The sequence below is a fragment of the Podarcis cretensis genome, assembly GCF_951804945.1.
Source record: "Podarcis cretensis genome assembly, chromosome: 7".
Taxonomy (NCBI): domain Eukaryota; kingdom Metazoa; phylum Chordata; class Lepidosauria; order Squamata; family Lacertidae; genus Podarcis; species Podarcis cretensis.
The window spans coordinates 88,002,818-88,016,004 of NC_137176.1; the positions used below are offsets into that span (position 1 = coordinate 88,002,818).

Here is a 13,187-nt window from a genome sequence, read left to right on the forward strand (position 1 = left end):
AGGCCAAGAGAGCTTTCCAGGTCATGTGGCCAGCAGGACTAAACCGCTTCTGGCGCAATGGAACACTGTGATGGAAACCAGAGTGCACGGAAATGCCGTTTACCTTCCCGCCACAGCGGTACCTATTTATCTACTTGCACTGGTGTGCTTTCGAAAAGCTAGGTTGGCAGGAGCTGGGACAGAGCAATGGGAGCTCACTCCATCATGGGGATTTGAACCACCGACCTTCTAATTGGCAAGCTCTAGAGGCTCAGTGGTTTAGACCACAGCACCACCTCCTTTACCTTCCCTAACTACCCCCAGCTGATTCCCTACAAGTTGACACAAGCCCTGCAGGGATGGAAATCAGATAAGAAGGGAAACCGCAGCGAAAAATCAGCAGGCAGAGAAGGGGTTAAGAATTCTCCCTCCCTCCCTCCCTCCCTCCCTCCCTCATTTCTTTGCGGAAATATCCTGGTTTTACTTTTTATCCCCAAAATAGTTCACTGGGGTCTTTCTTACATCCGAGTGCCTGAAAAACACAGTGTGCCCACAGCTATCTTGGGTGACTTTTTCCAGAAATAATAATATTCCTGAGAAACAAGCCTCATAGTGAATCGTGCTTATAAATCTCTTGTTTATTGCTCTCTTGACTTTTTGCATTCAGTTGGGATACACATTAAAAATAATAATAATACCACCACCAATTTCTCAAAATTGTTCATCTCCTTTATTATTATCCTTCAGAGTTCTAAGTTATTGGTTGCTTCCAGACAGCGTCCATTCTGATTTATTTGTGCAAAGTTTGTCGGGCGGTGAGACCATAGTGACTGTTTATTGAGCATCCATTCTGATTTTTTTGTGAGTCGATTGTACAAACGTTGCATAAAACAATTGTTATCTCACACTCTCCACTGCATTTCCCCATCAATCTCCTTATTGCAGAAAATTAACGATTTTGGAGAGAAAAGTGGATTTGCTGCATAAGAATGCCAAATCAACTGAAATTTGCCGGTCCATGGCTGACTTCCACTTGAACATAGCAATAGTCTGGAAGCACCCATTGTTAACATTTCCTTCGGTCGTAGTTGAAACTGTCTATAGGAGTGGCATCTGAACAAAAAAGCAAAACACTCTTCTATGTTTCAAGTTCTCTCCAGGTGATTGTGGAGAAGTGGACAGACCTGCCAAAATATGTAGCTGGTACTGTCCTTTGCTGTGCGATTCCCAGGTTGAGGGAGCTGGTGCTGCAAAGTCGGGATGCAGACTCCGTCCTAGGGTGCAAACCCAGGAACTGGCAATGAAGTGGAGACCTCGCCATATCATCCCCACAAGAGAAAGCCAGCCTGCCATTCTTGGTGCCACTGGAGAACCCAAGGAGTGTTGCTTCATATTTGATGAAGGTCCACGTGATGTTCTAAATTACTCTTAGGAAAGAGAATAGTGTCGCATAGTCTGACATTTACAACAATGTACATGGGGACGCACCAGCCTTTAAGAGCTCGCTGTACTATTTGGTGAGGGCAGGGCCAGTGGGGTCCCTACAGCATTTGAGAAGGCCATAATGGCATTTGAGCCCGAGCCCTTGTTTACGCTGATGATGTCTCCACTGGTCTGCTCAGGCTCAGACTTCCTGAAGATGTTCTTCATGGTTGACTGGAAGTTGTTGGTGACAAAGCAGTAGACGATGGGGTCCATGCAGCTGTTGAGGCTGCTCAAGGTGACGGTCACGTGGTAGACGACCAAGCTGATGTCATTGGGCATAGCCGGGTTGATGGAGATGGCCAGCTGGCGCACGTGGAAAGGAGTGAAGCAGATCATGAAGATGATGAGGACCGTGATGAGGAGCTGCACTGCCCTCATCCGCCGCTCGCGACTCTGGTGCATGAGCGTCGGCTTGGAGAGGGCGCACATGATCCTGGTGGTGAAGAAGGTGATGATGACAAGGGGGAACAGGTACTCACAGACCATGAGGGGCAGGATCTGGGCGATGCAGCAGTCTGAGAACTGCATGGCCATGGTGAGGATGGAGAAGGTGACCACGGTGGCAAAGACCCAGATGAAAATGCAGATGCCTTTGGCATAGTTGGGGTTCCTCCACCGGCGGGAGGCTTCCACCTGGACAATGGCCAGGTACCGGTCGATGCAGATGCAGGTGAGGAAGAGGATGCTGCAATACATGTTGACAAAGTAGGTGAAGATGTGGACGAGGGCACACCTCTGGCAGTTCCTGGCGCTATAGTGCATGATGATCCGGATGGGCAATGAGAAGCCCACCAGCAAGTCGGTGATGATCAGGTTGATGGTGTAGATGACCGAGGTGGTTTTCGTCTTGGTGCGGAAGCAAAAGACGTAAAGAGCCAGAGAGTTCAACACCACGCCCACCAGGAAAATGATGGCATTGATCACCACCAGCACTATCCACAGGGTATAAAACGTGTCCGACAGTTCTCCATCGAGGTGGACAAATTTGTTGAACAGGCTGTAAGTGGTGTAATTGGACGAGACTGTGGAATCATTGGAAGATGCCATGGTCGAGTGTTTTACAGGCACCTGCAAGACACCAAGCAAAGAGTCAGTCTCAGTTTCACATTTGCACAGAACTGTAATGTCAGATGCGGGTGGTGGTTGCTCGTGAGTAACCAGGCAGGACTCCGACCTGTCTTTTACAGGTTTCATTTGTGCAAACGATTTACAGTGCAGATCTACAAAATTCATGTCCGTCTTAGTCACTTGCAGAATCCAGGAGTGGCCCCTTCTGGTTTCTCCTCCAACATAAGAACATCGGCACCCCAAGCCTCCCCCCCCCTTGCGTTTCACCCGTCTGCGCAAGCTGGGCGACGGAAGGGGCGTGCATCCCTCCTGGCCAGCCTGGAGCTCTGGGGCTCTCAGCAGCATCCTCAAGCCCCCTCCTCGCTTGGCTGGCCCCTTCCCTCTGTCATAGCCTGGGATTCGGACTCAGAGGCTGAACCTGAGGGATCCCAGCCTGCATAGGATTCCCCGCCTCCAGAACCAGCTGAGCCGGGGCTGGGGCATGAGCCTGAAGGGTCCTCACCTGTGCTGGATCCTCAGGTGCAGGCACCAGCTGAGTCTGCTCTGGCTCCTGAGGTGATGGAGGACCCATTGCCCGCAGGTGCTCCACTCTCAGCCCCGTCAGAGGAAGCTGAGGCTGCCTCTGGGTCTGGTAACCCTCCAGCCTCTCCTGAGCTGCAGAGGCTCAGGGCAGAGAGGCGGAAGGAACTAAGTTCCCGCAGAAGGAGTGCTCGCCTCCAGGCCAGGAGAGGCGAGTCACCAGAGGATCGGGGCTGCCCTATGCCTCGGGGCAGATAAAAGCCAGCCAGCCCCAGTCCCAAGTTGCGGGAGCAACATTGTTGGTTGCTAGTTCCTGCCTAACCCTGTCCTGCTTTCCTGCCTGAGCTCCTGACCTGCCCTGGCTCCCTGCTTGCAAGCCTGTTCCTGACTTCACCCCACTCCCTGCCCTGCACCCAGCTTCAGCTACTACGGACTGCCTCCACGTTGCACCTTTGACCACAGACCGGACTTGGACCTCGCCTCTCGGGTAACCCACGGGACCAGCACACCCTCTCTTCTCCACTGGAGGTGTGGCTTTTATCACAGCTGGAAGAGGAACTGCTCCTCAGGAGTTTTGGAGGCTCTCTGTATCCCAACAGCCCCCCCCCCGCCTTCCTCCCCTGTTCCGATGGCAATCCCCTGACATGCAATGACCATAATACATGTTGAATCCCATGATTCTTTTTCAAATTTGGAGATGCAAGGACTCAAAACCTGGCCTGGCCCTGCCCTTATTTCCAGATATGTCTGGATGCTCAGTGGTGAGGGAAACGGCAATTTGCACATGCCCAGAGAAACTGTTGTTGCTGTTGCCATATTGTTCTTACATGAAACAGGTTGCAGGGCTTTTGTAGGGAAACTAGGCTGAAAACCAAGTCTTGACTGTGCAAGGACTCTGGGCCAGACTCCACACAGGCAATTGATCTGAACATGTTGTTTTGTGACCCAGCATAGGTCTTGGTGCAAAATCCCTCTACTTCCGTGTGCAAATCTTTCTACCTGAATAACAGTGCAAATGAGGAGGGTCAGTTGGGGACAGTGAGAAATGTCCCTATTTACCTTTCCTGGCCACAATGATCCATGCAACAGTCACCTCCAGGCTTGGCTACTGTAACTCGCTCTACGCGGGGCTGCCCTTGAGACTGTCCCAGAAACTCCAGTGGGTGCAGAATGCTGCAGCGAGGCTCCTCACTGGGTCCTTGCCATGGGAGCATATTCACCCAGTGCTCTACCAGCTGCACTAGCTCACGGTGGAGTACAGGGTCAGGTTTAATGTGCTGGTTTAAAGCCCTATGCAGCCTAGGATCCTCGTACCTACAGGACCGCCTCTCCTGGTCTGCCCCGCAGAGGACCCTAAGGTCCATGAATAATAATAGCTTAAAGGTCCTGGGCCCTAAGGAAGCCAGACTATCCTTCACCAGGGCCAGGGCTTTTTCAGTGATGGCTCCAACCTGGTGGAATGCTCTGTCCCATGAGACTAGGGCCCTGCAGGACTTGATCTCCTTCCGCAGGGCCTGTAAGACAGAGCTATTCCGCCTGGCCTTCAATATGAATTAGCCTGATCCTCTATTCCCTTTCCCCCTTTCCTCTTCTATGAAGAAACCCTCTCTGGGACCCCGCATTTAAATTCTTCCCTGGTCTCCTTGCTGGCCCTAGTAGGACCAACTTGGCCAGTTAGCCCTGGTGATCACTTGATGTCTACTGACTGGGTTCTTTCTTTCTTTCTTTCTTTCTTTCTTTCTTTCTTTCTTTCTTTCTTTCTTTCTTTCTTTCTTTCCCAAAATGACCCTTGAATTTTAGAATTTTATTGCTATTGACGCTGCATTTTATGTTGTATTTTATGCTGTTTTCAAGTCGCATTTTAATCAAAGTTTTATATTTGCTGTTAGCTGCCCCGAGCCCGGTTTTTAAACCTGGAAGGGCGGGGTATAAATAAAAATTTGTTTGTTTGTTTGTTATTTTGATCTGTGTTGTGTTGGAGGGTACATGCCTAACCCAGAGACTGTGAAGTTGCGGTGCTCATCTCGCTTTATCCAAGGGAGCCGGCGTACAGCTTCTGGGTCATGTGGCCAGCATGACTAAGCCGCTTCTGGCGAACCAGAGCAGCGCACGGAAACACCGTTTACCTTCCCGCCGGAGTGCTACCTATTTATCTACTTGCACTTTGACGTGCTTTTGCACTGCTAGGTTGGCAGGAGCAGGGACCGAGCAACGGGAGCTCACCCCGTGGTGGGGATTCAAACCACCGACCTTCTGATCGGCAAGTCCTAGGCTCTGTGGTTTAACCCACAGCGCCACCCGCGACCTTAAGGACCTGAAATCTCCAGCTGCCTATTGGACAACACTGGACTAGATGGATTGATTGTAAGACCACTCTGAGAATGGCATAGGGCACACCGGTTTTCTAACAACTCCCAGCTCCTCTAGCAAACTGCAGCTCCCAGAATTCTTTGGGAGAAGCCATGGCTGTTTAAAGAGGTATTGGAGCGAATTCAATGTATGGTGGGAACACAGCCTCAAGTATAAGGCACCCTCCTACATTCCTGAGAAAGAAGGCGAGATACAAAGATGCATTTTCCTGGCGTGAAAACTCAAAAGAGCGCAATTTAAACAAACGGTCTGCATTAACATTTCTGGCTTCCTGCATCTCCCAGACTTGAATCAAAGTTATTATTATTATTGCCTCTTCCTTGCTCCTGCTGCTGGGCAATCCCCCCCCCCCCAACCCTGTTTAATTCTACAAAACCTCTGTGTTTAAACTTTCTCCCAGTGATTTATCATTTTATTTATAAATGAAGGGTTAAAACTTTCTTTCTTTCTTTCATACGGTTCGCTTTGTCTCTTGGCAAGTTCTTGCTCTGCTCCAGCTCAGATTGGCCAAATATGGTATTTTACTTTTGTGGAAAGTGAGAAGGGCTGGCTGTGCCTTCAGAGAGGGCTCCCCCAGTGCCCTGGTGAAGGGTGAGAGGCAGGAAGAAGAGGCTGCTGTGAAGAGCAGAAGAGAGAATCTCTGCATGAAACTGGGAGAAAGGACTCAGAGCCAGGCAGGGCAGCAAGGGGAGCTGCAACAACCCTGAAGGCAGCGGCTGCTTTTGGTAACGTGGCACCCCCCGCAAGTAGACAAAATTTGGTGCCCCCCAAAAAATATTTCTTATTTTCACCACAATTCCTTTTGGTACAGTTGCTTTTTTTATTGATCTTCTCAGTAGGTTGTTTTTTTTTTTCAAATTTTTTTTTTTTTAATTTTGCACCCATTTGGCTGAGCACCATGTGCACCAACAGGACACTTTGGAACTCCTTGCTTATTAAAATCAGGAAAATGCCTTCATTGTCCCCTCTTTTGCGCTGGCGCTGTGAGTTAAACCACAGAGCCTAGGACTTGCTGATCAGAAGTTCGGCGGTTCGAATCCCCGCCATGGGGTGAGCTCCCGTTGCTCGGTCCCTGCTCCTGCCAATCTAGCAGTTCGAAATCACGTAAATGTGCAAGTAGATAAATAGGTACCGCTCCGATGGGAAGCTAAACGGCGTTTCCGTGCACTGCTCTGGTTCACCAGAAGTGGCTTAGTTAGTCATCCTGGCCACATGACCCGGAAGCTGTACGTCGGCTCCCTCGGCCAATAAAGCGAGATGAGCACTGCAACCCCAGAGTCGGCCATGACTGGACCTAATGGTCAGGGGTCCCCTTTACCTTTAAAATGTTTTTGTTTAGACAAGCCTACCGAGATGTTTAGAAAGGTGGTGTGAGTTTTCATCTGTTTCTTGTCTATTGTTAGTTTAACTTTTTTAAAAGCCTTGTGTTGCGTTATTCTTGCTAAATTTTCTTATCGATAATAGCATTGTTTTATCTTTTTAATAAACCGCTTTGCAGGTTGTTGTCCCCCCCCCCTTTTAAAAGTCAAGTGGTGTCACATTTTATGAAATCAACCAACAACCTAGTGTCTAGTGTCCAGTACAACTTATTACCAAACTGAAAACTATGGAGAGACCTGGTCTGAATAGAGATATTGGATTCTTGTCACATTACATATGCTAAAGCTATTTTTGATCACCTGCATACTATCCCTTCCTTCTTCCTGTAGGACTAATTGCAGTCATTATCAGTCGTCAACAGGTTTAACATACCCATTGAGCCAATCACCCATCTCCTACTACCCTTCTGAGAAATACCCCACCCTCCCACTATATATAAGGGTCTGGTGACTTCTGTTTCAGTGTATCTGAAGAACTGTGCATGCACATAAAAGCCCAACAAACTTAGTTGGTCTTTAAGGTGCTACTAGACTATTTTTTAATATTTTTAATCAGTTGAAGGGAAGTGATAGTGCCACTCTATTCTGCTTTAGTCAGACCACACCTGGAATACTGTGTCCAATTCTGGACACTGAAATCTAAGAAGGATGTTGACAAGCTGGAAGGTGTGCAGAGGAGGGCAACCAAGATGATCAAGGGTCTGGAAACCAAGCCTTATGAGGAACAGTTGAAGGAGCTGGGTATGTTTAGCCTGGAAAAGAGACTAAGAGGCGATATGATAACCATCCTCAAATATCTCAAGGGCTGTCCCATGGAAGATGGAGCAAGCTTGTTTTCTCCTGCTCTGAGGGATAGGACCTGAGAACCAATGACTTCAAGTAACAAGAGAGGAGATTTTGACTAGATATATGGAAGAGATTTCTGGCAGTAAAAACTGTTTGACAGTGGAACAGACTCCCTTGGGAGGTTATGGACCCTCCTTCCTTGGAGGCTTTTAAGCAGAGATTGGATGGCCATCTGACATGGATGCTTTAGTCGAGATTCCTGCATTGCAAGGGGTTCAACTAGATGATCCTGGGGGCATAGATGTCAACTTTTCCCATTTTTAAGGGAAATTCCCTTATTCCGAATAGGATTCCTCGCAAGAAAAGGGAAAAGTTGATAGCTATGCCTGGGGGTCCCTTCCAACTCCATAATTGTATGATTCAATCCATCAATCAAAATATCACAGAACTTGCTCCAGAACTTACCCCGCGCAAACCCGCTCTTTAAAGTTCAATTGGAGCAAACACAAATCTGTTGGGAAACCGGAATGGAAATTTGATCCAATTCAGCTTCAGAGAGTGGCTTTTTGCGGGAAAAGCTCTGATCCAAACAACCCACATACTCAGACATGGAACATTAAAGTGGGGAGCTCTCCCTGGAAAGAGCAGGGAGTGTGGCTAAGTCCTTCTTGTTGGGTGGCGCATTTGGGGTGGTTGTTGTTGTTTTTATCTCCCAAGCTTTGTCTTCTCAGGGTACTTTCCCTGCTGAAGTCACAGCGGCTAAAAATATTCCCTTGATTTGAAGAGCTCTCTTAAAAGAGACACTGAGTCGGGGCTGAGTGGAATTGGTTCCTCACTCATCTCTATATTTAACGGCGCACACACTTAAAGCCTCGTAAAAAACATTTTATTGGGGAGGCTGGGACAATTATATTGTGTGTACACATCCCCTCAGCTCCCACACACAAGCCCATCACAAGCTTTGGGAGGAAAAGTCAGATAGCAGCTCAGGGCCAAAACAAGACAGCCTCTAAATGTGTCACATTGAGCTACAAATCTTGATTTTTCTTCCCAAAGTATAGGTATACATGGGTTGGGCTGGGGGAGCAGGGAAGGATCTTAATAGGGAACACAGTACACAGAGCGGGAGGAGACACATATCTCTTCCCAGCACAGTACAATTGATTTCAGTCCCCAAACCAGGCCAGGCACCAACGATGGTCACCAACTTGGATGACTTCCAAAGAGGATTGGACAAATTCATACAGGAGAAAGCTATTGATGTCTTCTTGCCAGGATGGCTGTGTTGTGCCTCCACTGTTGGAGGCAGCAATTCTTCTGAATACCAGTTGCTGGAAACCACAGGAGGGGAGAGGTCCCTTGGGCATGAATCCGGCTTGCTGGTTTTCTGCAGGCATCTGGTTGGCCACTGGACTAGGTGGGCCATTGATCTAATCCAGCAGGTTCTTCTCGTGTTCTATGACGAGAATGGGTCCAGATCATCCATTTTACGCAAAAACACTTGGAACCTCACGGCCACCACCTACCAGAACACCTTGCCCCTCAAAAGGGAGGTTGACCATTGGCCAATAGTACCCCAGATCTCTTTCCTGCTATTGGCACCATATGTTGATGGATTCTTTTATTTTGCTGCATTCCCATCCCACCTTCCCTGCAAGAAGCTCAGGGCAACTTGCATGGCTCTCCTCCATTTTATCCTCCCAACAACCCTGCGAGGTATGACAGACTGAGAGGCGGTGATGGACCCCTTGGCCAAAAAAACAAGGACACCAGCCAGGAATACCAAAGCAAAACAGAAGCCAGTAGGCTTGGTCTTTATTGAAGACTGTCGCAACAGGACTCCTACCTGCGACCAGGTGAAACAAGATGGAAGCCCCAAACAAAAGAGAACCCAAACTTTTATTAGCTGCTAATCCCCTTGTTACCCCCCCCAAACTACATCACTCATACATCACAATTACATCATGAAAGGGGAGGTCTGGTTGCAGTAATCTGAGCATCCTGGACCCTGCCCCATGGTTCCCCTTGCCCTCCACCAAACACCCATCAAGTGTAACAAAAGAGATATTTACATTTCCCTGTTTCCCAGCCAAGTTACTCACACCCTTTTGTCTTCATCTGGGTTCGTTATTTCTGGAATGGCTACCTGTCTGGCACTCAGGTATCAGGATGCCAGGAATTATCACTCAGGCAGAGGGGCTGCTGAGGAGCTGAGCTCACATGTCTATATGAATTTCTGAAGTTTTCCCTGTGAGCCAGTACATAGATACATTTATCAGTGAATTCTTACATTTGGTATCGTGCAGCAAAGGCCCTTTGAATTGATAGGAAGAAACTGATGAAGTGTTTTGTAGGGACAAATCACAAAAGTCACAAAAGTGATTGTGCTGATTTTGGTAGTGGGCTGCATGTGCATGATATCTGCTGGAGGGGCAACCCCCCCCCAACATATACATGAATTCCTGCAACACACCCAGTGTCCTTCATTGTTGAAAGATTCAGTACACACATAAAAGGAACTGATTTCCCCCCTGCAGTGCAGCAAATATGGAACTTCCTTCCCCAAGAAGCAGTGAGGGCCACCAGTTTGGATGCCTTTAAAAAGAGGATTGGACAAATTCATGGAGGAGGGGAGGGCAATTGATGCCTACAGGCCGCGATGGCTCTGCTCTGCTTCTGGGTACCAGTTTCTGGAAACCACAGAAGAGGAGAATGCTCTTGTGCTTGAATCCAGCTTGATGGTTTCTCACAGGCATCTGGTCGGCCATGATGAGAACAGGATGCTGGACCAGATGGGCCACTGGCCTCATCCAGCAGGCTCTCCTCATGTTCTTACGTAGCACAAGATGCTGAGACTCCATAAGAAAATCAGAGCCCTGCTGAATCAGACCAAAGACCAAGCCAGTTTAGTGTCCTGATTCCTACATTGGCCAACTTCGCACCAAACAGGAAACCCATCTAAGCCGATGAGAAGAAGAAGAAGAAGAAGAAGAAGAAGAAGAAGAAGAAGAAGAGGAGGTGGAGGAGTTTGGATTTGATATCCCGCTTTATCACTACCCGAAGGAGTCTCAAAGCGGCTAACAACCTCCTTTCCCTTCCTCCCCCACAACAAACACTCTGTGAGGTGAGTGGGGCTGAGAGACTTCAGAGAAGTGTGACTAGCCCAAGGTCACCCAGCATGTGGAGGAGCGGAGATGCGAACCCGGTTCCCCAGATTATGAGTCCACTGCTCTTAACCACTCTTAACAACTACACCACACTGGTTCTCAGTGCTGCATCTTTTGGTACCGAATTCTGTAGTTTAACTATGCCAGGGGTCAGCAATTTTTTTCAGCAGGGGGCCGGTCCACTGTCCCTCAGACCTTGTGGGGGGCTAGACTATATTTTGTAGGGGGGGGGAAATGAACAAATTCCTATGCCCCACAAAGAACCCAAAGATGCATTTTAAATAAAAGGACAAATTCTACTCATGTAAAAACACGCTGATTCCCGGACCATCCACAGGCCAGATTTAGAAGGCGATTGGGCCACATCTGGTCCCTGGGCGTTAGTTTGCCTATCCATGAACTATAAAGAGGTGGCTCCTTTTTCCCTCTCCTGCATCTCCCTCCTGCCTCAGAATAAACACAGCACCGTCTTTCAACCACCAACAGGGCATCCCCATCAACAGGGCATGAAGGCTGTAGCAGGAACCCCCCACCCCAATCATTCAGTTTGTACAAACTTCACACACACTCACACTCACACTCAGACACTACATACGCTACGCTTCTGTTATAAATTCATAGAAAATCAACCATACATCGGTTTTGCACTGTTCCACTTTTATTTTACTCCATGAAGGAAGGACTCCAAAATGGGGAAGGTTTGATACAGGGCAGCCATAATCCCTTCACCATCCCAGCACATCCACAGGAGCCCTGCCCAGTTGCTATGCCAACCCTGATGGTCCTAGACAGAAGACAATCAAGATGACAAAGAACTTGCATATGGGAGTGGATTCAGCATGGACTGAAAAAAGGACAATGATCAGATCTTCCCTCTGGGGGCAGGAAACTGCCAACTCCCCTTTGTCTCCTGGAAGTGACTCATGGGGAGGGGGAGAGAAGGGAACCAGCCAAGTGACAAGACACTCAGGTTACCACCGCAACTCCTCCCTCAACCCCTCCTTTCTGTAATGTATGCATGATGTTTCTGGGGGTGGGCTTGACCTAGAGGAGGGGGATTTCAAAAGATTTATAAGGTCTTGCACACCATTTTTCTGTGTCTTTCCTCTCACCTGCAAGTGAGGGGAGCACCCTGTTGCAACAGTCAATAAAGGCCAAGCCTACAGGCTGCTGATTTGCTCCAATTTACTCTGGTTGGTGTCTTTACTTTTTGTCCAAGGGAGCCCTCGAATTTTTCCGGTAACAAGGCCATCTCTCCTAGAAATTTGGGTGCAGGGAATCCCGGCCTCTTGACCAAGAGGTTCCATCTCCCAGTAAAGAGCCGCTGATCCTCCTCTGTCTTCCCTTTGGAAGACGATGCGATGCTTAAATAATTTCCGCGCTCCCAGTTCTGTAGCACGGCATTCAACGGGGAGCGTGGCTTGTTGCCATATGGACGAGTTACCCGAATCCAGCTTTGAGTGGGGGAGGGGGTAGCCCCCACCCTCACACCATACTACATCTGGTCACCTTGAGTGCAATGAAAGGTGTTTATTCTAAGGACACAGTGGCAAATACACACACTGTAAACATCCTCTTGTTGCGCTAATCCCCAGACAGATGTACTATTTATATAAAACTGTTAACTGCCTAATAAGGGTGAAATGACACTGGGGAAGATTTACAGACACCACACGGACTCTCTCCCTCTTGGCTGGGCTTTGAGAGGACACTTTGCAGTTGCTGCAAGGCTGCTGACTTAAAGATACAAGGCTGCTGTGTTAAAAAACAACAACACAAACATCAGCACCCACAGGTTACTCTGAGCTTGAGCAGTTTCTGATGTACCCACAGCTGATTGCCTGGGGGGCAAAGATGGAAAGATTTAGAGCAGGCTAGCATAGTATAGTTAAAGCTATGGTTTTCCCAGTAGTGATGTATGGAAGTGAGAGCTGGAACATAAAGAAGGCTGATCGCCCAAGAACTGATGCTTTTGAATTATGGTGCTGGAGGAGACTCTTGAGAGCCCCATGGACTGCAAGAAGATCAAACCTCTCCATTCTGAAGGAAATCAGCCCTGAGTGCTCACTGGAAGGACAGATCCTGAAGCTGAGGCTCCAATACTTTGGCCACCTCGTGAGAAGAGAAGACTCCCTGGAAAAGACCCTGATGTTGGGAAAGATGGAGGGCACAAGGAGAAAGGGACGACAGAGGACGAGATGGTGGGACAGTGTTCTCGAAGCAACCAGCATGAGTTTGACCAAACTGCGGGAGGCAGTGGAAGACAGGAGTGCCTGGCGTGCTCTGGTCCAGGGGGTCACGAAGAGTCGGACACGACTAAACGACTAAACAACAACAACTACAAGCATTAATGATATGACCCTCCAAATCAAATGCCTGCAGCGGATCATGCCCTGACAGTCTCTCTGTTTGTCTAGTCCCAAGCAGGACCAAG

The 13,187-nt window shown here is 48.5% G+C and overlaps 1 protein-coding gene across 1 annotated transcript in view; it reads right to left on the reverse strand.

The window, feature by feature from the left end:
- Positions 1–628: 628 nt before the first annotated feature.
- GPR20 (G protein-coupled receptor 20) overlaps positions 629–13,187 on the reverse strand; it is a 32,559-nt gene continuing 20,000 nt past the window's right edge. Inside the window, exon 3 of the mRNA XM_079984466.1 lies at positions 629–2,532. Within this exon, the coding sequence (XP_079840592.1) occupies positions 1,474–2,511 (1,038 nt within the window). The 5' untranslated portion in view covers positions 2,512–2,532 and the 3' untranslated portion in view covers positions 629–1,473. The remainder of the gene's footprint in view (positions 2,533–13,187) is intronic.